This window comes from Cotesia typhae, unplaced genomic scaffold (genome assembly GCF_013202065.1).
Source record: "Cotesia typhae breed Kobodo isofemale line unplaced genomic scaffold, CoteBio_Ctyphae contig_20, whole genome shotgun sequence".
Taxonomy (NCBI): domain Eukaryota; kingdom Metazoa; phylum Arthropoda; class Insecta; order Hymenoptera; family Braconidae; genus Cotesia; species Cotesia typhae.
In genome coordinates this window covers 6,610,581-6,634,301 of record NW_027423725.1, presented here as the reverse complement: position 1 = coordinate 6,634,301, position 23,721 = coordinate 6,610,581, and the positions used below count along the sequence as shown (strand labels likewise).

General features: G+C 35.4%; 2 protein-coding genes across 2 annotated transcripts; one reads left to right on the top strand and one right to left on the bottom strand.

Annotated features, from left to right (window-relative positions):
- Positions 1-2,708: 2,708 nt before the first annotated feature.
- Positions 2,709-4,607, bottom strand: LOC141537920 (uncharacterized). Its single transcript, XM_074259125.1, has 4 exons — positions 4,412-4,607; positions 3,972-4,171; positions 3,308-3,440; positions 2,709-3,091 (listed from the first exon to the last, which is right to left on the bottom strand). Exons 1-4 carry the CDS (start codon positions 4,563-4,565, stop codon positions 2,709-2,711), a joined length of 870 nt encoding a protein of 289 aa, XP_074115226.1. The 5' UTR covers positions 4,566-4,607.
- Positions 4,608-5,197: 590 nt separating this feature from the next.
- LOC141537919 (uncharacterized) lies at positions 5,198-8,069 on the top strand. Its single transcript, XM_074259124.1, has 6 exons — positions 5,198-5,275; positions 5,539-6,106; positions 6,510-6,682; positions 6,768-7,623; positions 7,687-7,812; positions 7,990-8,069. Exons 1-6 carry the CDS (start codon positions 5,198-5,200, stop codon positions 8,067-8,069), a joined length of 1,881 nt encoding a protein of 626 aa, XP_074115225.1.
- Positions 8,070-23,721: the final 15,652 nt, after the last annotated feature.

Sequence of the window (23,721 nt, the reverse complement as noted above, 5' to 3'; positions counted from 1 at the left end):
TAATCTATATTATTAAGAGAATAAGAAAAATTGTGTGGCAAATGTATTTATATGATAAAATGGGATTTTGCTTGGAGTTGTGCCTTTTCAAGGTTTCATACCACAATAGTATAGGAACGATTTCTGTAGCATTATGGGAACCATTCCCATAATGGTATAGGAATAGTTCCCATAATTTTCTTTCCATGTACGGTATTACTGTACCTTTGTTATGATCCAACATCCCGGAATAAACGGATTAGATCTGGCTATATATAAACAGATCTGGCCAGATCTTTAAATTGTCTTTATCCGATGAGATCTGGCCAGATATAATTAGATCTGACCAGATCTGGTCAAATTTTTAAATTGCCCAGGTAAAAAAGATTATATATAATTATATGTACTCATACATAATTATATACAAAAAATGGCCCTATATCATTATATAGAATTATTTCCATAAAAAAAAAAAAAATCGGTGCGTGTGGGAATCGAACTTGGGACCCAATGATCGAAAGACTAATATATTACCTGTTTACCTACAAGGCTTATTTAAAGAGTAAGTAGATAGAATTTGTAATAACTACAAGTAATCCCGATAAAAAACGTTTGGATCCAAGCATATATAATTAAGATCTAAACAGTCAGATATGCTCGGATCCAAATTTTGGCGCGATCCAAACGGATCCAAACAGATCTGACAATATACAAAGAGATCCAAATAGATCTTACTATATCCAAGAGTGTCTAGGTATATCTAAACTGATCTTAAAATATCGAGATAGATTCAAGTAGATCTCACTTTATCCTAAAATATCCAAGCATATCCAAGCAGATCTTTATGAACGTCGATCTTCAAAATAATTTACCTCAAATTACATTTTAAAAAATTTCACAACATGAAAATGAATACAAGTATAATAAGTATATTAAACTCTAAACCATTTTAATTATAAATCTACTCACATTTTATTGTTATCAACTCTAAATACTTTTAACGAACATATATAACTCTTATTAAGTAATTGATATGTACTCACATTTTATTGTTATCAACTCTAAATACTTTTAACGAACATATATAACTCTTATTAAGTAATTGATATTTACGTATAAAAGATAAATGAATATTTTAAAACCATTGATGACACTTATTTATTTTATTTCTTTATTATGATATTCCGCTTATCTTTATTGAAATATTCAGCTTATATGGTTTGAATAACGTAAGTCAAAATTAGCAGTAAGAAAAAAAAGAAAACGTTTAAAAACTAAATAATCGATAAAACATTAATATTTTAGTTATCAAATTAACGTGTGTCAGAAAGGGTAAATCATAATTTACGGTGCAGTGGGTGGTTTTATCTGAAGATTTTTCGCATGTTCTCGTTTAATTTCGCCAATGCGCTGGGTCATTGATCTCTTGATTTCACTTTCATTATAAGGTGTTGACTGGCCATTTTTAATTTTTTTTTTCCAGCCATGCTCCTTTGAATAGTTTAATGCATACTCTAGAATAGAATAAACTTGATTAAGGTAGTTGTCGTGGTTAAGGCATAGCGTCAGAAAATTCTAAATTTTTGTATACTTATTAAGGACATGGTGATACAATTACCCTTAAAATTTGAAGTCGATTGACCGCTTATAACCCGAGATAAATTCAATTAAAAATTGGATATTTAACATTGACTGCATACGCTCTCTGCAGTTCTGTACCAGTTTTTTAGTTATAAAAAAAAACTAATTGTCAGAAACTTTCAAAAAACTGACAGTCTTTTAATGTATTTGTTGTGAGTTAAAAAAATTTTTTTTTTTAATTTTTGACCGTCTAATTATTTATATACAACGGATTAAAGTTCAACAATTTATGAAAAAGTATACATAGAGTATATCTCTATATATGAATACTGTATAGTTTACGTCTCCGCGGGTACAGTCTTGTGTAAAAATCATGGATTACTTAGCTTACAAATTCATATACTTTTGCGGCGCGTATAATCTCTAATTTTTGACAATATTGTACCACGACAACTACCTTAATCACTATTACTATTTATTTAATTAAACAATTCATCAACCTGCGGAATTAAATCAAAGTTTCATTGCACTTATTAGAGCTTACTTATTATAGCCGTTTTAGCTGCATGGTGAAGCGGTTCTACTTTTTCTTGTTTTTCTCAGGGCCTTGTGCGCGAGCAGCTTGACCACTGAATGTACAACGTAATAGCTCTTCTTGTTTAAAAATCCCTTCCATCAAACAACGTGCTAAGACCGTCGCTTCCCCACTGTCTTGACCAATATCTAATTTTTTTTTTTATGCAAAAGATATTTGGCACAAATTCAATCATCTACAACAAAAATATATCAATGATAATGCAAAGTAGAGACTATACTAAATCTTAATATGTCAATCGAACGCCAAATAAGAAATCAACAATAAAAGTTAAATTGAAATTAAATTTTATGAGTTAATTAATCTAATACGTAATATCATTTCAGTCAGAAAACTATTAGCGCAAAGAGAAATTATTTTGAATTTTAATATTGAAGTAATAAATCAAATTTAGAAAATTTTGGAGTTTGATCAAAAAAATATATACCATGCATGGCTAAATTTTTTGAAAATCGTAAATACAAGAATAATTGAAGTAATTGAATTTCTCAAAAAGTATAACAAACTCAATAAATGTCTGGAAAGAATAAGTTTCAAAAATTTATATTAACGTTTAACATACTTTTTCTCCATGATTAGGGCCTAAAAGTTGAATATTCTCATCATAATATTCTGGTTGCGTTGCTTCAATATCAGTTTTATTTTTACTCTTATTGCCCAAATTATCTTCAATAGCTGAAGCACCAATTTCTTTTTCACCAGCTGACTTTTCTTTTTCTCCAAGTTCATCAGCTAAAGAATTATTTTCAGCTTCAGTTTCAGTTTTGTCATTCTCGCCTAAAGTACTCTCACCGCCGGTATCATCAGATTTAGAAGTGTCCATGAATGGATCTTCAGTAGATGAATTAAAAGACTCGGTCTCCGAAGATGAAGATTTATTTTTTCTTTTGGAAGTTATCGCTAACCCAGGACTTTTATTTTTCACATTAGAAGATTCTAATAAAAATAAAAAATTTATGTAATAATAACAATTCATTATAACTATTTGAAGTTAATCATAAATTTGACAATCATTTTTAAAAGATTATGAATAGATTTTGTATATAACAGTCGAGCAATTTTTAAACTACATTCAAAAAAAAAAGTAGCCGAAAAAATAAACTAGAAAAAAAATGTGATGTCCAAAGTACATAAATTTTTATTGCGACTTACTTCTTTCATCATCAATTTTTTTTTGCAGATCTAAATACATTCTCTTATAGTCGTCTTGAGTAAGACTGTTTTCTTGTGAAGAACTTTGGTTAGCTTCCAGATTTTTGGGCTCGGTTTTTTTACGTAGCTCCTTCTAATAAGAGAAATAAATAATATAATTAATCATTACATAGTAGCATGCAAAAAAAAAATAAATGCTAATGATGTGACATAGAAAAGAGAAAGTCTGACGATTTTTGATTTTAATAAAGAGGAAAATATAAACATATATTCATGAGAGTGAATGAGAAAAACATGTAATAATACAGAATTATAAAAGAATAAATAATTAAGGAGAAATATTAAAAAAAAAAGTTCATGCAAATTTTTTAATCTTTTATGTGTGCATTTTCTTATTTTTAACTCATTACATTTTAATGACTTGGTCTTTTTAGTCTGAAAGCTCATAAATATTTTCTAAATTCAGTCATATATGTTTATAAAATAAATTTAAGCGTATAACAGATTATAGATTTGACATATATCCAAAAATATTGACAAAATTTTCAAGTCTTTAACAACTATTTTTTGAACACAAATAAAAAATTTATCTGAAGCCTATTTTTGCTTTTATAATTTAAATTCTCAACATATTAAACAAATTGTAAAATATTTGCATGCTTACTACTTTTTTTACTGGGGTTTCCAACTTATGAGAGCGTTTATCATCTTCCTTAGCTGACACTTTTGATGAATTTCTTTTTCGACCTTGACGACATTTTTCATCGGACAGTTCTGCTTTTTTATCAAATTTGAGTTTGTCAAGTTTTCTATTTCTAGGCTTTGTGAGTTCTACCCATTTAGCATCTATCTCATCGTCATTTCCTACAGTTATAAAAAACAACAAAAGTATATTAGTCATAAATTTAAACTAAATTTTATAAGGTTACTTGATACAGACGTGAACAAAGATAAACCTGAAGATCCGGATGTTGTCGCAGAAAATTTTTAAAATAATGCAGGTTTGAAAAAAATAGTTGTCGCAACGTTTGGATCTTCAAGTACATTGTACATTGTACATTTGTAATATTTTTTTGATAAAATCCTAATAAAAAAAATTCTTACCTGAATAAAAAACGATTTTACCATAGCAAACTTTTTTTTTGTAGTAAAACATAATAGTATCATCCTCTCCGGCTGATACTTCATCGTCTTGGATGACATCTTTATCATGCACTAGACAATACGAATTGTCATCATCGCACGAAATAATAAACATTTTAGAGGTTTAATTTATAACTACCAATGTTCTAAATTTTGAATTTTTAATAACTGCAATTATTTATTTCAAACCAAAAATGTAATCAACTTGGAAATTCAATGAACAATAAAACGCAATATTAAACAATAACTGATTTAATTAAACGCCATTTTAGAAATGAACTATAGTGCTTATGCAAAATAGGCAATACACTATACACGCAAGTATGAGTTTCGGAAAGGTTCGGTTTGTGGAGATCGGGTATTTTTCGTAACACGCGAATATACTGTATGTATAGTCTATTATTCAATAACACAGACGCCATCTTTTCCGTACTGGATTGTAAGTTCATGATGTTGGAGTAAATTTTTCATTTTCTTTTAACAACTCAAAATTTATTAAAAAGTCATTATTGTGATTTATAATAGTAAAAATGCTATAATAATCAAATAGATGAAATAATTGAATTTTGTGATAAACTGCACTGATAGATATTTGAGTGTAAATACAGGTCGTGATTGACCTCGTGTTAAGTTTGAATCTTAAGTTGAGAATTATACATAAGATAATTTTGATTTCAAGTGAAAATTCAATTATTTTTCCAATTTAACGGAAAATAATAAAATACAATAATTGTATAGTAGCAAACTATGTCGTCCTCAGATGATAATGGATCGTCACCTCCAAGAAAAAAGTATAAACTTTATAATTTAAATGCATCACATCCGGTATGTATATATACAAGATTTAACTAATTTATTTTATTTAATGTAACAGAAACATAATAGACACTATTTCTAAGTATCCTTGATATTTATTTTTGTAATAACTTTAAATTAACCTTTGGAGTATTTACGTTTTCAACACGATATTTTTTATCGACTAGATAAAATTTTTACTCAAATTAAAATGATGAATACATCTTGAATCTTGATGTATATTATTTTATTTTTTACACAAAATAAATTTATTCTTATCGTTTTGTTTTTAGATACCTCTACGGACTTTGTATAGGATTAACGAGAAGAAAGCTAGAACAGATGAAAAGCAGCTCCTTATTCACTCAAATAATTCAGCTGTTTCACAAAATTTAAATATTTATGATAATTATGAAAACTGTCTTGGAGCGGATATTTTTTCAGAAAATGATATTTCAAGTGATAGCGGAAGTTCTTCTGAAGACCACGAAAATTCGAGTAACAATTCCAATAATAATCAGTCTGCTAGCGACACTGAGCTAGATAATTATTTATCTGACCACGACGATGATGATAATATTTACAGTGATAATGATCATGAAACTATCTCACAAATTAATGACAACGAAATTTCAAATCTCAACACTGAGAGAGGAAGTTTATTGATGCTACATGAAAATAGCTCAATCTCTGTAGACCAATGTGTTTTTGATTTGCTCGATTATTATATTAAACATAATATTAGCAAATCAGCTTTGGCCGAAACTTTAAAAATGCAGCTTAATATTCTGCCACAAGATAACAAAATGCCTAAATCAGTTTATAAATTGTTTCAATATGTACATAAGATTGCAACTCCATGTAGAACTTTCAAGCATTACTATTGTAAAATATGTATAAGCTATATTGGAAGTGATTCTAGAATATTGAAATGTTTATCATGTAATGCTAATGTAGATAGAAATGCTTTTTTTTTTTAATTTGACATTATTAGTCAAATTCAATATTTATTTGAATATCGTCAATTGAGAAAAAATTAAATAAGCCAACTTTACGAACAAATAGTGTAATTAGTGACATTGTTGATGGTTCTGAGTACATCAGAGTAAACTCTCGACTGAATAGAGGTGAATATGACTTGACATTAGTTTTAAATACTGATGGGCTTTCGTTGGTTAAGAGTTCAAAAGTCATTGCTGGCCACTATTATGCACTATCGTAGAGCTTCCTTACTATTTAAGAGAATCGCACATTATAAATTTAGGTCTTTGGCTTGATAAGGACTTGAAGCCACCTATGAATATTTTTTTAAAACCTCTGAGCTTGAAGATTCAAAATGCATTTGAGAGTGGTATTGATTGGATCGATCCAGAAACTAAGGAACGTATGACTTCGAAAATCGTTGCTCCATTATTTATTGCTGATGCTCCAGCGAGAGCAAGTCTTCAAAAAGTTCTAAACTTCAACGGTCGTTATGGTTGTAATATTTGCGAAGTGCGAACAGTCAAGTCTAAACGATTAGCAACGAAAAAAACGTGTTCGCATATACCCAGCTGATAGCAATGCCAGATTACGAGATGGTGAAAGAATGATAAAACAAGTTGAACAGTTAAGAGCATTTCAACAGCAAGTTCCACACTTACGAAAGACCCATGTACGAGGGGTAGTTGGGGAATCTATACTCTGTACTTTACCTCTACTTAACTTAGGTACATGTCTGGTACCAGAGTATATGCACTCGGTTTTACTTGGAGTTGTAAAACAGCTTTTTAATATTTATACAAATAAATCGGGCCCTTGGAGCATCAAGAACTCAATGTCAGAAATAAATGATTTCATAACAAATATTCGTCCACCGGCATACTTCAATCGATTGCCTAGATCACTAGCGCAAATTACATACTTCAAAGCATCTGAATATTATAATTTGATATTATTTTATGCGCTTCCAGCTCTTAGAGATTATCTACCACAACGTTATCTACAACATCTACTAACTCTTATTATTGCTCTATTTAATTTACTGCAAAATGAAATTACAGAAGATGATCTTCAAGAAGCAGAGAGTTTACTCGAAATATTTATCAACGAGGTACCGATTCTTTTCAGTGACCGAGAACTTACGTATAATATGCATCAACTGAAACATCTCGTTTTATGTGTTAGACGTTGGGGACCTTTGCAATCTACATCAGCTTTTTGTTTTGAGAATTATAATGGCTACATAGCCAGCAGTGTACATGGCAATAAAAATATGAGCCAGGAAATAGTTAACAATGTAACCATTGCACAAGGTATTTGTATTCTAAAAAATCGTGTAGCGTCGCAAAACAACGACATACTTGAAACAAATTCATCAACAAACTATGAGCTTCTAGGTAAATGTGTGAAAACACAATTACTTCAATTAAATGAATTAGAAAAATCATTATTGATTTCAGATGGGATAGATCTAAAATCTACAAATTTTTATACGCGTGCTAAAATTAACTGTGACATTTATACGTCTAATTTTTACAAGGAAACTAAAATAAATAGCTCCAATGTAAAAATAAAGATGAATAACTGTATATTATATGGGCTAATAAGATATTTTTTTGAAATACAAAATGAATTTTATATAATTTTACAAACTTTGAAAGTTGAACATGAAAAAATTTTCTTCCATTTTAAAACAAAGGCCAAAGTAAAACATATAATTCCTGTTAAACAAATAAACGATTATCAACTTATCAAATTATCAGATTTAGAATCAATCTCTCAGGTTATTAAAGTAGGTGACTATATTTGCAAAAGACCAAATTTGTGGAAACAAGTTTGGTGACTCATCATTTTTGTTTTTAATAGATGAATCAATAATTTATATCCGAATAATAAAATATTTCATTTAATGCAAAAAACATTTACGTGATACATAATTGTGTATTTATTATTTTACCTTTTCACCTGCATGTTAAATTAGTTAAACTCGATTAGTTACATATAATTGTTAATCTCAATATTTTAAGACAACAACTTTTCCAAAAAGTTGCGTACCACAAAAAAAAATAATAGTCGTAAACTTCGATCCACTACCTGAAAATAAATTTATTAAATATGTGATAGTATATATTTTAGATAATATATTATAATTTGCATTTTCTTGCTTGGTTATTGTCCATTTCCTAACGTTAATTGGATATTCACGTATATTTATACAAAAAACCCTCTATTTTACGTCTTATTCCCAAGAAAACGTCGGCAGTTCAACGATTCAGGATACTTATATATGTTTAAATCTGAGTATATCTGCTTGGATATAAATCTTTATATCTGCCTACTTATAGTTGGATCTCAGTAGATATACTTATATATGCTTAGATCTCATTATATCTGCTTAAATATAAATCTTTATATGTGCTCACGTATAGGTAGATCTGAGTAGATATACTTATATATGTTTAGATCTGATTATATCTGCTTGGATATAAATCTTCATATGTGCTTATGTATAGCTGGATCTGAGTAGATATACTTATATATGTTTAGATCTGATTATATCTGTTTGGATATAAATCTTTATATGTGCTCATGTATAGTTAGATCTGAGTAGATATACTTATATAGGTTTAGATCTGATTATATCTGCTTGGATATAAATCTTCATATCTGCCCATTTATAGTTGGATCTCAGTAGATATGATAATATATGCTTATATCTAGCGAGATCAAAAATTTGGATGTATTTAGATATAAACAGATATATCGAGATCCACTCATATATGATTGGATCCAAACGTTTTTCATCGGGATGTAAATCGTGTCCATGATCGATGCGTAATGAACAAATTTTTTTATTAAATTTGCAAATTATTAATTACCAATATATGCTGACAGAAAGATTTATTAACTAATAACAAATTGATATATTCGAAGACTATTATTTAATTTATTAAATTCTAATAAATATTTTTTAACATTCAATCAATATTCATTTAGGAGGAAAGTATATTTAGTAGAATAGTTTATAAGTATTTATTAATAGTTAACAAATATAGTTATATCTGGCCAGATGTAATAAAATCTTTTTATGTCTTATGTATTTTTCAACCCAGATATTGTTATATCTGTTTAGATCTGATCAGATATGACTAGATCTGATCAGATATGATTAGATCTGATCACGCCTGATGTATTTTTTAACTCATATATAGTTATATCTGTTCAGATCTGATCAGATATGACTATACCGGTTCATGTCTGATATATTTTTTAACTCAGATTTAGTTATATCTATTTAGATCTGATCAGATATGACTAGATCTGATTATGTCTCCAATTTCATATCTGATTAGATATAAATAGATCTGAATAGATGTGATTATATCTGGTCAGATCTAAACCTTTTTCCCCGGGATATATAATAGTCACGAAAAATTGATAATATACTTGAAAAATTTTTTCTTCCATTCATAAATATTAATCCAATTTATTAAATCGTTTTAATATGTACTTTTAAGATGTATTTGGAAAATTACGCTCGACAAAACTTGCTATTATAATGCTCCCAAGCATTATAGATTTTGGAAAAATGGAACCTCATTGATCAGCTATCGACCGGGATTAAAAAATATAAAATACTATCAAAACATAGGGATCGGTGGTAGGAGGGTAAAAATTTAGGACTAAATGTATTTTTCAATTCCACACCATAAAAAAATAACAAAAAATTAGGAAAACGGTTGACCCTGACGGCCATTCCTGCAACTTCCCGCTACCATCGTAATTAAGCGCTCGAAATTGCACTTATTATGTTTTTGAGCTCTTCGAACTCAGAAATCTAATTTTTGTGCAGTTTTATGCTTTCCGAGCTCAAAAGTTTGATAGGAGTTTAATAAATCACTATTTTTTTAATTTTCAAACCGCAATAACTTTTGAATGAAAGAACCAATTTTCACGCGGTTAGCGGCATTCGACGCAGTTTTTTAAATTCTATGATATACTTTCAAACACAAATCGATTTGACCAGAAATTTCAGTGTAATCCGAAAAAACACTTTTTGTCGATTTTTTTTGTCAACGATAACTCACGAACGAATCTACCGATTGTAACCGGCTTGGTGGCGATCGACGTTGTTTTTTGATGTCAAAAGCTGATTAGTTTTTGGAATTTATCGGTCAAGCCGTATAAATGTTATTAAAAAAAAACCACATTTGAAAAAATTTTTTTTTCGTAGTTTTCTTGAGATTTCTGAAAATCTATCGGTCCGAATCGGTCCAAACCATTTTCAAAATCTAAGTTTAGTCAAGTTCTTTCGATTGGCGTCAACCGCGATAGAATCGGAGAAGCCGTTCAAAAGTTATGAGAGGTTTACACACACACACACACACACACACACACACACACACACACACACACACACACACACACACACACACACACACACACACACATGCATACATATTGATGTAGGCTTCCGGTGACATTAAAACGTCGAGATCTGATGAAAACTCGATTGTCGCAAAACGAGGTAAAACTAATAACTTCCCGATTTTCAAAAATCTTCAATTTTCTTAGCGGGAAGTTAAAAAAATACTAATTAAATCACTGAAATAATTGAATTCTTTTAAGTGTTTTTGTCTCTTGGCCATGAATGTCTATCAATTGATACATTTTCAAAATTATGATCATATTACATGTCTTGTTCTCGATGATAACATAATAGTCATGCTTGTCATGCTTACAGTCACAACGTTTAACGTATATGAATTTTAAAAGTTGTGATGTAGATTGATTAATTAGATTATTAAGAATTACTGTTATTTTTATTAATCACTTCAAATTTAATAGAAATAATTATTATGATTAATATGACGATTATTTTCTAATTTTTATCATTGTATCAGTTAGTCAATATTATTATATTATTGTTACTGAAGGTTAGATTAATTTATAATTTTTAAGAGTGTGAGAAATTAATTTGAGTTGGATCGAATGTAGCGAGCTAAAGAAAATAATTGTAAATCAATTTAAGCGTTCGAAATTATTTTAAGTCCTGAGCAAGATTTAGTATGGAAAAGTGACGAATAGATAGAGAATGGAAGAATGACAATTATTATCTTGTCAGAAAATATTTTGAAGAATGAAAACTTAGAATTCAAGCGACGGAATGGATAGAGAATGTGAGAAGGGCAATTAAAATAATAAAATAATTATGAGTGTTTCGACTAAATTATTCTATTGGAAATAAAAACATAGAAATTTTCGACGATCGATGAGCTTGCGAGAGCCTCGACAGACGGCGAAGATTTCTCGTTCGTAGAGATAGATCAAAAATATGTCAAGTTCGATTTTGAAAATAATTTTGATCAAGCAATTCTTTCTCGGGAGAATTACTTGGCTGAATACTCTTCACCAAGTAATTCAAGAGGATGATACTCTACCTGGAGTCTGGTTCTGTAACAGTTGAACCGCGGACATTTCAACCGCGACAGTTCAACCGCGACATTTCAACCGACGACTTTTCAACCGAAGGACAATTCAACCGAAGGATACTTCAACCGAATGACAATTCAACCGCAAGACAATTCAACCGATGACAGTTTAACTGCAGTTTTCTTGATAAATTGATCACAAAATCCATGATAATAGGGCACAAAAATCATTTTTTTATTTTTGAAATAATGCAAAAAAAAACTTAATAATTATGATGATGATGATTATTATTATTATTTTGTTATTAAATGCTCAGGGGGGTTATCCCCGGAGTCCGATTCTCCGAGGGCCCAGCCTGAGCTCCATCCGTTACTGCTGGACCACTCCGCACAACAAGGCGGTTAGTGATCACAGCAGGCCAAAGTCATTTCCCTTAAGAGACGGAGAGAACCAAGTAAAACAGCCTTCTGCATCCTAACTGCCAAGAACTCAGCTTTTGATTAGCAAGCTGGAACTTTGGCAAGTGAGGATACAAAAGACTGTTTCATCCCTCCTAGGACGCCAACAATCAGGACGACAAGCTTGACACGGTAACCTGGGTAAAGTTTGCCAATTTCAAACAGGAGATCCTGATATATTTGTCTTTTGTGCTCTTCTTTGGCTGAGATGTTGTATTCAGCCGGGGCCGAGAACTCAATGACATAAATGTCACGAGTGGCCTTGTCGAAGAGCACAATATCAGGTTTGTTGTGATCTATCCGCCGGGTTGTTGCAAATGGCATGTTCCAATAAATTTTGCAACTGTCATTCTCAACAACCTGGGGAATATCTCCTGGCAAATAAGGCAGCACTGGTGTCACGTCAATACCGTAGCAATGACGAAGATAGTAGTACAGTACTCTCAGGGCAGCATTGTGACGCTGGATATATGCACCTCTCGCCAGCACTGGACATGCCGACAAAAGGTGCATAAGCGTCTCCGGATGTTGTCTACACCTCCTACAGGACGTGTCCGGAAGCTGCACCTGGAGCACCTTGCTACGGTACTCAAGAGTGTTAATGACACCATCTTGGCAAGCAAATATGAACCCTTCAGTCTCGGACATCAGGCCCGCTGACTTTAAGAAGGAAAACGTCAGCTGGATGGACAAGCCATGATCACGCACGTGTTTAAAGAACACGCTGTGCATGGACTTGTCCATCAGTTCGTCAAGGAGTAGTTTTTCCTCGGCGTTCCTGATGACGCTCTTAAATTCCTCCTTTCGGAGTTCCATAAGAGCGTTTATTTCTCCAAGACCAAGGGTTCTTGCCGCATATATTGCTGCCTTATACAAGAATGACCCCTTATGCGCATTTTCATGTTTATGTACAATTTGCATAAGAAAGTCATCCTCGTCTGCAGTGAAATTGACAACTTCGTGAGTTAAACCCAGGACCAAACGGTCGTGAAGCCGCTCCAAATTCTGCAAACCTCTCCCACCGATGGACCGGGAGAGGTATAATCTGGCGACTGATGAATTGGGGTGCATGCTCCGATTCATATTAATGATCTTACGGGTTTTGATGTCGAGATCTCGTAAATCCTTTCGGGTCCATTTCAGGACACCGAAAGAGTATAGTAAGACTGGGACAGCGAGCATGTTAGTAGCTGAGACTTTGTTTTTGCCGGAAAGTTCGGAGGACCAAATTTTCCGGAGTCTCCTAACATACTCGCTCTGGAGAGTTGTTCGGACTTCAGAGACCGCATGTATGCGGTGCTCTTCCATTCCTAGATATCTATACAACTCCCCGGCGTCTAATTGGCTTAAGACGCTCCCATCCACTAATTCGACATCATCACCAGTATCAGAGCACTTACCCCTCGCCAGATGTACGACCGCACACTTGTCCAACCCAAAAGACATTCCGACATCTCGTGTGTACTCTGCTACGATGTTGAGGGCCGCTTGTAGATGATCTTTATCAGCGCTATACAACTTCAGATCATCCATGTAAAGCAGATGGGTAATCGAATAGTTTCGATCACCCGGAGGCCCCACAGAGTACCCATGAGTTTTACGGAGAGCAACAGATATAGGCAGCAGTGAAATGCAAAACAGCAGAGGGCTCAAGGAATCGCCTTGGAAGACCCCTCGTTTGTACTCTACAACTCCGGTTACGTGCAATGCGTTTCCACTTCCAATGTGAAATCGCGTTCGCCAGAGCTGCATTGTACGCCGAATGCATTCCACTATTTCGGGATTGACTCCCAGGCATTTGAGTAGATATAAAATCAACTCATGTGGAGTTGAATCAAATGCCTTGCGATAGTCAATCCAAGCCATTGACAGGTTGCGTTGATAGTAGATCGCATCTTGTAAGATGCATCGATCCACTATCAGGTTCTCCTTGCAACCTGACAGGCCTCTTTTACTGCCACGTTGTTCATATATCTGTTGCCATACAGGCTCTATCTGCTGCAAGATACGGTTATTTAAAATTTTTGGAAAAATTTTATAAACCGCATTCAAGCAGGTGATAGGCCTGAAATTCTTAGGGTCAGACAAGTCACCTTTTTTAGGTATCAGTACGGTTCGCCCTTCTACAAGCCAGTCCGGAATCGGATCATCAGCTCTAATGTATGATGTAAATATGCGGGCCAGATGGAGGTGGGTAGAAGTAAACTTCTTCCACCAAAAGACATTAATGCCGTCTGGTCCCGGGGCAGCCCAATTTTTGCTGCCATTTAGAGCTGAACGAACTTCATCCACACTGACTGCAGGGCTCTCTTCATCAGCATTCTGTCGACGGTGTTCCCGACAGAATACTTTGAAGTCGTGCAGAGCTGGAGTGTTGGCGTTCACGTTTGGTTGATCTCCATACAACTCAGTCCAAAAGCTTCCACCCGCTCAGGTGTTGGATAATTCCCGGTAACATCGGTCTTTGGTGTCAGAAACCGTGAAGGGCTGGATCGAAACAACGAGTTGTCGACCAACCGCTTCAGCCTTTTCTCTAATGACTTTTTAGCAGCCACTAGAGCCCGCAATTTATTAAGAGACTCTTCCTTGATGACATGAAGAGTACTCTTGTTCAGTGTGTAATGACGCCACCGAAGTTCAGCAGCAATGCAGCGCCGAATTCGGGGCGTGTATGGTGTTTGAGTTGTGTCGTACTCAATCACACACTGAATGCGGGAGACCTGTTTCCGGGACATGTCAATTTTCAAGCCAAGTTGTGAGATGCGCTGTTTCAACCTTGCCTCGATCGAGAGACATTGTCTCTCTCTCGGAAAAGCCGAAACTGCTGCACCATACACAACCTGGCTCACAGTGAGCAGGGTGGAATCCTCCAGGATGTTTGCACGGAGATCTTCGTTTACCGCGTCAAGCTGTTGTTGGGAGTAAGTTATCTTTTTAGATATACTTACTTGCCGTCCTACAAAGGGATTGTTGTTGTCCAAGGAGGAACGGCGTCGCTCTTGGTGTAGTTGCGCCGGAAAGGAAAGTCTATTAGACTGCCTTCTGTCCGGCACAAGCGATCTTCTATTTCGCCGAAGATGAGCGGCATAATTACGCAGGTGTTTGGGCGTAAAATGCGCTAGCTCCGGATGCATATCACTCCAAAGAGTGTGCATCCGGGCCATATAGCCGCTCACCCCCGGCTCGCTACGTTGGTAGCACACCAAGAGATCGACTCTCAGTTCCTCCGTCCACTTAAAGTAAGTCCTTAAGGCGCCAGGGTCGTCATCATTCATCGGGTCCGGCGTGCTCCTCCCACCTGATGAATGGTCCTCATCCGAAAAGGACCGGTTGTGGGGAGCACTTCTGAGTTGGTATCTTGTGGTAACTCAGTTATTTCCATGCAGTGGGTAGTTGGCCCACTGCACGGGCTACGTCGTTCGCCTACAGACCTGATGTTATGGTCTGCGTTTCCCGCGATGCGCCGCTTGGAGGCCACGTAGCAAGCATCGCTTATTATTTTTATTATTTTTTATTATTATTATTTTTATTATTATTATTATTTGTTATTAATTGCTCAGGGGGGTTTTCCCCGGAGTCCGACTCTCCGAGGGCCCAGCCTGAGCGCCATCCATTACTGCTGCACCACTCCGCACAACAAGGCGGTTAGTGAGTGCAGCAGGCCAAATTCATTTGCCTAAGTAGACGCAGGGATCCCAAAATGACAGCCTTTTGCATCCGCACTGCTAGAGACACGGCTGCTGATTTGCAAACCGGTATCTTCGCAAGTGAAGACACAAAAGACTGTTTCATCCCTCCAAGGACGCCGACAACCAAAACGACGAGCTTGACACGGTAACCTGGGTAGAGTTTGCCAATTTCAAACAGGAGATCCTGATATATCTGGTGTTTGTGCTCTTCTTTGGCCGAGATATTGTATTCGGCTGGGGCCGAAAACTCAATGACATAAATGTCACGAGTAGCCTTGTCAAAGAGCACAATATCAGGTTTGTTGTGGTCAATCCGCCGGGTTGTTGCGAATGGTATGTTCCAATAAATTTTGGAACTGTCATTCTCAACAACCTGCGGAATATCTCCTGGCAGATAAGGCAGCACTGGTGTCTCATCGATACCGCAGCTATATCTGAGATGATAATAGATTACTCGCAGGGCAGCATTGTGACGCTGTATGTAGGCACCTCTTGCCAGCACAGGACATGCCGACAAAAGGTGCATCAGCGTCTCCGGATGTTGTTTACACGTCCGACAGGACGTGTCCGGAAGCTGCGCTTGGAGCACCTTGCTACGGTATTCGAGAGTGTTGATAACACCATCTTGGCAGGCAAATATAAACCCTTCGGTCTCGGACATCAGGCCAGCTGACTTCAAGAAGGAGAATGTCAGCTGGGTGGACAAGCCATGGTCACGGACGTGTTTGAAATACACGCTGTGCATGGACTTGTCCATGTGTTCACCGAGGAGTTTTTTTTCCTCGGCTATCCTGACGACGCTCTTGAACTTCTTTTTCGGGAGTTCAATGAGAGCGTTTATTTCTCCGAGACCTAAGGTATTTGCCGCGTAGATTGCTGCCTTATACAAGAACGACTCCTTCCGCGCATTTTCATGACTATGAACAAATTGCGTCAAGAAGTCGTCCTCGTCTGCTGTGAAATTGGCAACCTCGTATGTTAAACCCAGAACCAAACGATCGTGAAGCCGCTCCAAGCTCTGCAATCCTCTCCCTCCGATGTTCCGGGAGAGGTACATCCTGGCGACTGATGAGTTAGGGTGCATGCTCTGATTCATATTGATGACTTTACGGGTTTTGATGTCGAGATCTTTCAACTCATTTCGCGGCCATTTCCGGATCCCAAAAGAGTAAAGTAGGACCGGGACAGCGAGCATGTTAGTAGCTGAGACTTTGTTTTTGCCGGAAAGTTCTGATGACCAGATCTTCCGGTGTCTCCTAACATACTCGCTGCGAAGAGTTGTTCGGACTTCAGAGACGGCATGCATTTGCCGCTCTTCAATCCCTTGATATCTGTACAACTCTCCGGCGTCTAATTCTCTTAAGACGCTCCCATCCACTAATTCGACATCTCCACCCGTATCAGAGCACTTACCCTTCGTCAGGTGTACGACCGCACACTTGTCCAACCCAAAAGACATTCCGACATCTCGTGTGTACTCTGCTACGATGTTGATGGCCGTTTGTAGATGATCTTTGTTGCTACTGTATATCTTTAGATCATCCATAAACAGTTGGTGAGTGATCGAGTATACTCGATCACTCGGTGGCCCCGCAGAGTACCCACGAGTTTGTCGGAGGGCAACAGATATTGGCAGCAGTGAGATGCAAAACAACAGAGGGCTCAGAGAATCTCCCTGAAAGACGCCTCTCTTGTACTGAACAGTTCCGGTTACGTGCAATGCATTTCCACTTCCTATGTGAAAACGCGTTCGCCAGAGCTGCATCGTACGTTGTATGCATCCCACTGTTTGGCCATTGATTCCGAGGCATTTGAGCAGATAGAGAATCAACTCATGTGAAGTTGAGTCAAATGCCTTACGGTAGTCAATCGAGGCCATAGACAGGTTGCGTTGGTAGTAGATTGCGTCTTGAATGACGCATCTATCTACCAACAAGTTGATCTTGCAACCTGACACGCCTGTTTACTGCCACGTTGTTCGTATATCTGTTGCCACACAGGCTCTATCTCCTGCAAGATACAGTTATTTAAGATTTTTGTAAAAATCTTGTAAACCGCATTCAAGCAAGTGATAGGCCTGTAGTTCTTCGGGTCGGACAAGTCACCCTTTTTAGGGATGAGTACGGTTCGCCCTTCTACCAGCCAGTCTGGAATTGGTTCGTCGCCCTGAATGTATGATGTAAAAATCCGGGCCAGATGAGCATGTGTAGAAGAAAATTTCTTCCACCAGAAGATGTTTATGCCATCTGGACCCGGGGCAGCCCAGTTCTTGCTGCCATTCAGGGCTTTACGAACCTCTTGCACACTGACTGCAGGGCTCTCTTCGGCGATATCCTGCCGTCGGTGTTCTCGACAGAATGCCTCGAAGTCGTGCAGAGCTGGAGTATCCGGGTTCACGTTTGGTTGATCTCCGTACAATTCACTCCAAAAGGCTTCCACTCGCTCAGATGATGGATAATTCTCGGGAACAGAGGTCTTAGGTGACAGAAAGCGTGAAGGGTTGGATCGAAACAAAGAGTTGTCGATCAACCGCTTCAGCCTTTTCTCTAGTGACTTTTTGGAAGCCACCAGAGCCCGCAACCTGTTAAGAGACTCTTCTTTGATGACAAGAAGAGTACTCTTGTTCAGTGTGTGATGTCGCCTTCGAAGTTCTGCCGCCAGGCGACGAACTTTGGCGTGTACGGTCTTTGAGTACTAACATACTCTATCACACACTGAATGCGGGAGACTTGTTTCCGAGAAATGTCAATTTTGTGTCCAAGTTGAGCGATGCGCAGCTTCAACTTCGCCTCGAAGGAGAGAGAATGTCTTCTCTCTATCGGCAGAAGCGAAGCCGCGGCACCGTAGACAACTTGGTTGACAGTGAGCAGAGTGGAGTCCTCTTGAAGCTGTGTGGGGAGATCTTCGTTCACCGTGTCGAGCTGTTGTTTTGAGTGAGTCATCTTTTTGGAGATGCTCACTTTTCGACCTGTAAAGAGGTTGTCGTTGTCCTCGGAGAAACGGTGCCGTTCTTGGTGTAGCGGTGCTGGAAATGAAGGCCGATTAGACTGCCTTCTATTTGGCAGCAGCGATCGTCGATTATGCCGAAGGTATGAGGCGTAATTCCGCAGGTGTTTGGGCGTAAAATGTCTGTGCTCCGGATGCATGCCACACCAAAGTGTGTGCATCCGGGCCATATACCCTGATACCTCCGGCTCGCTGTTCTGCCAGCACACCAAGAGATCGGCGCGAAGCTCCTCCGTCCACTTAAACTTAATCCTATAAGCGCCGGGGTCGTCATAAGTCATCGGATCCGGTGTGCTCCTCCCACCTGATGACTGGTCCTCATCCGAAGAGGACCGGTTGTGGGGAGCACTTCTGAGATTATACTGTTTTGGAACTCAGATATTACGGTGCAACGGGTAGTTGGCCCGTTGCTCCGGTTACGTTGTTAGCCTACAGACCTTATTATTATTTTTATTATTATTATTATTATTATTATTATTATTATTACATATATTGAAATACAAAAAAAAACTACATTTCTGACTATTTGTCGTGTATTAAAAAACGAAATACCGAAATAATATCATGATAAATTATAATGATAAAACACACGCAATATCATGAAGATACTGTAGCTTATTTATCGATTTATAATCAGAAACGATATTATTAAGCCGATAGTCAATATCAGCGTAGACCTTTTTACGTTTAGCTGCAATACTTAACCCGGTGTTCAATTGTGTTAACAGAGTTTCTGTAATTGTTTGTTCATTTTTAATGACAGTAATATATTTTGACATTGTTGCATGATTAATTCGGATTTTTCTGTTGAACGAATTATGCCAGCCTTCCAGTGCATTATTTGTCCTCATTAAGCCACCAAGCACGGCTTCATAACAATTCCATAAAGTAATTGAAAAAAATGGCTTTAAACGACGCTTTCCACTTCGCGAAGGCACTCCAATCCAAGTCCTTTCAAAATAATTCACCAATGGTTCCAGAACAACTTCGTTTTCCTCATAATATGGACTTCGAACTAAATCTTCAAAAGCTTCGATAACATCGTGTGTAGGCACAAATGCAATAGCCATTAGCATCTTCACATTCAATGCAAACCTCACATCTTTATTATAAGATTTTTGTAGTCCTAAAGACTGCAGTTGTCTCCAAATACATTGAGAAAAGTGGAAAAGACATCCAGCTATTTCTACATCATGAAAGCATAATCGAAAGGCATTTAAAAAAGCTGGCTCAAAATCCACCATCATACGATTCAAATTATTAATCGGCAAATTATTTTTTAACACATGTAGAACATTTGAATATGTATTCTCGTTCTTATTGAGCATCAATACATATACCAACGGAAGTAATTTGCCTTTCACAAGACCATGTATTGTATACAATTGCTTAAATATAGATGGAACAGATGAAAATATTCCATCTCCAGCCCATTCCTGACATTCACCCAGTGTAGTTAAGTTTTTCGCAGTTGCAATAATTATAAATCGAGATCGGTTGCCTCCACTATCATGCAACAACATTTTATCACCTTTAGCAGTCATAGTTAGTTCATGAGGAATAACCAAATCTTTGCGTGATTCCGATGTAGGAATCTTAACCTCGTTAAATTTACGTGCTCGCTGAACATCCCGGTTAAGTGAAGACATTTTTGGTAACCGCGCAACAATAGGTGAAGACACTGCTGCAAGAGCAGACCCAACGACTGCACTAGGAACATCATCAGATTTGGCAGCACGTTTTTTAATTTTACTTATAACAATTTTAACACCAATATTTGAAGCATCAGATGCATGATTATGAGTTGGTGGAATACCGATGACATTTCCTAAAATTTAAAAATAACATCACGTTAATAAAAAAAAAAATAACAATAGAAATATAAAAAAATATCAAAATTTAAAATTACCTGTTGTTCTCTGAGTGTCTGTATGAACTATTCCAGGGCAGTGTAAACTGGAATGATATGAAACACAACGCCATGTGAAACTATCTTTATTTTCACTTTTAAAGTTATATAAATAACCATCTTCATACAATTGTTTTTCACCCTTTGTCGATTTAATAAACTTCAACGGCATGATAAATTCACTGAATCGAAAATTATACACTAACAATATATTATTATTTATTTTTAATAAATTTACTCGTCTAAATATAAATAAATTAACTCTTCAAAATATAAATATTTAAGGTTAGGACAATATGCTCTAGCTAATGCGAAAATACCAAGGTATATTTTTAATAAATTTACTCTTCAAAATATACATAAATTCATTCTTCAAGATATTAATAAATTCACTCTTCAAAAAATAAATATTTAAGGTTAGGACAGTATGCTCTAGCTAATGCGAAAATACCAAAATCTCACCAATATAAATACTTGGCTTCTCCAAAAAGTTTACCATTTTATCGACCTCAAGCAGTTCGATATCGATAAAAACAAATACGCGGGATTTTCAAACACTTTCTTGTTCATCGTTCATAATAACAATAATGTTATCGTGTTATTTAGACCAACACAAATGCGGGTAATTGTGTTGCGCCCTTTTAACATGGTTTGTTTGAGTGTTTACTCACTAATAGGCCATTACAAATGCGAGTAATTGTGTTGCGCCCTTTTAACATGGTTTTTGTGATCAATTTATCAAGAAAACTGCAGTTAAACTGTCATCGGTTGAATTGTTTTGCGGTTGAATTGTCCGTCGGTTGAAGTATCCTTCGGTTGAATTGTCCGTCGGTTGAAGTATCCTTCGGTTGAATTGTCCTTCGGTTGAAAAGTCGTCGGTTGAAATGTCGCGGTTGAACTGTCGCGGTTGAAATGTCCGCGGTTGACTAGTCGCGGCACCTGGTTGGTTCTGTAACAGCCGATATGTGTTGTTGGGGAGGACGTTGTCGACGATTGCGAAATTGATGAGCGATCGTGTGGGCATGCGCAGTAGGGTTTCGACGAGCTTCTCGAATGATAGCTCGATCATCACGCTCGGTAGTGATTCGTAGTCTACCTTGACCCGGACGACGATCGTAACTTTGAGTCGCGTTAAATCGGGCATAGGCCCGACTGATAACGGACTGGCTCACTCCCATAGAAGCTGCTACTTCCACCTGACTGTAGCCCTCTTGAAGGAGGGTAACAATGCGAGCCACATCTGTGGCAGCTAAATGTCGACGAGGCATATCAAAAGGTGCTTATCAAAGAAAAGCTTACATAAAATTCACGTAAGGAATTTAGGCTAAAAAGAAAACGTAAAATTCAAGTTTTGTGTGAGGAAAAGCCGAACTCCGCGGGGGGTATATCAATTTGTTTTTATTAAATTTTTAAAATGAGATTTAAAACTAAGGCAGTTGTAGCGGACAGAAAAAATTGAGTTAATTTTTTTTGACAATAGTGAAGCTATTATAAGTTATATAAGTTCATCGTATGTGTTTATTAGGATCAAGATTTTTCCTTGAATTTCGATTGAAAGAGGTTTAAATGTTGAATATTCCGGTGGAAATGTTGGTCTTATAGAAAAATTTTTTAAACACAAGTTTCTGGTGATTTAATTTTATGCAAAAAATGGCACTTATGATTTTTTGAAATGCTCAATAATATTTTTCGCCGTAATTCTAAAATTGAGATTTATAATTGATGGTTTAAATTTTAGCTAATTATGAAAATCTTAATTTTATAATTACGGTTTCCTTAATGGTCCTGAGAAATAATTATGAGACATTTTTTTTTATAAAATTAAATCTTGAACAACTTTTAATTAAAAGACTTTTTTAAACGACCAATATTTTTGCCATAAGACCATAAATTTGAAAATTAAAAAAAAAAACATCTCTTTTAGAAATCACATAAAGTGCATTATAATGTTTAACATTAAGCTCATATAATTCTGAAATAAAAAATTTGTTACATTTTCTATGAGATGTCTTGGTTTGCTCTTTTAGTCTACAAATGAAATCATTATTTACTTTATTGTTTATATAAATGTGATGTTATAATGAGATTAAATATATCATAAAATCAATTTCTATATTGCATTTCTAAAAAATTTATTTTATACGCTCTCTATAAATAAGATGAATTTTTTTTAATCTAAGACAACTTTTGATAAATCAAATTACTAAGTTTGAAATATATATATGGTATTACAGTGTCATATTCAAAATATTTTGTAAACTTACAATAACTATATAAATTTATAAACCTTTTGATAGAAGAAACAAAACCATAAACATTTTTATGTGAACAATAAAAAAATAAAAACTGCATTTTTTATTCTACAAATTCAAAATTTTAAATTATTGTTTTGGTGGTTTTAAATAATTATACTGTGGTAGAAATAAAAAAAAAAAGTTTATTTTATGAAACGTTGGACATAATAGTGCAGCATATATAATTTATAAACCATTTTACATCAAATATAAAATGTTGAATTTATTTTAAACATTCATTATCATTACCAAACCATTTTAAAATCATTAGGTTGTTTACAAATATAATGACTAACTCGCACAAGTTGAAACATTGATTTAATATCGTTTAAATTCAACAACATCAAATTATTAGTTTCCACAATCGGTATAACATGCTCAACGGTTTTTTTAGTAGAAGAATTATGAAACATTTTGATATGAGTTACATTGAAACGACGAATCACAATAAAAATATCATTTTGATTCTGAACAAAAATTAAATTGAACCATACACAGTAAAAACATTAGTATCTATTTGGACTGTATGACTGTTTGTTTTTGTAATTTTATAAATTTCAGATGTATAAATAACTTTATTAACTTTAATACGTGTGTAAATAGATAAATTTTCAAATTCCCAACCATTAGATAATAATATATTGCGTTCCGCAACATCAAGCTCTTTTTTATAACGTTATGCCCTAAAAGTTCATAATTTTTTGAC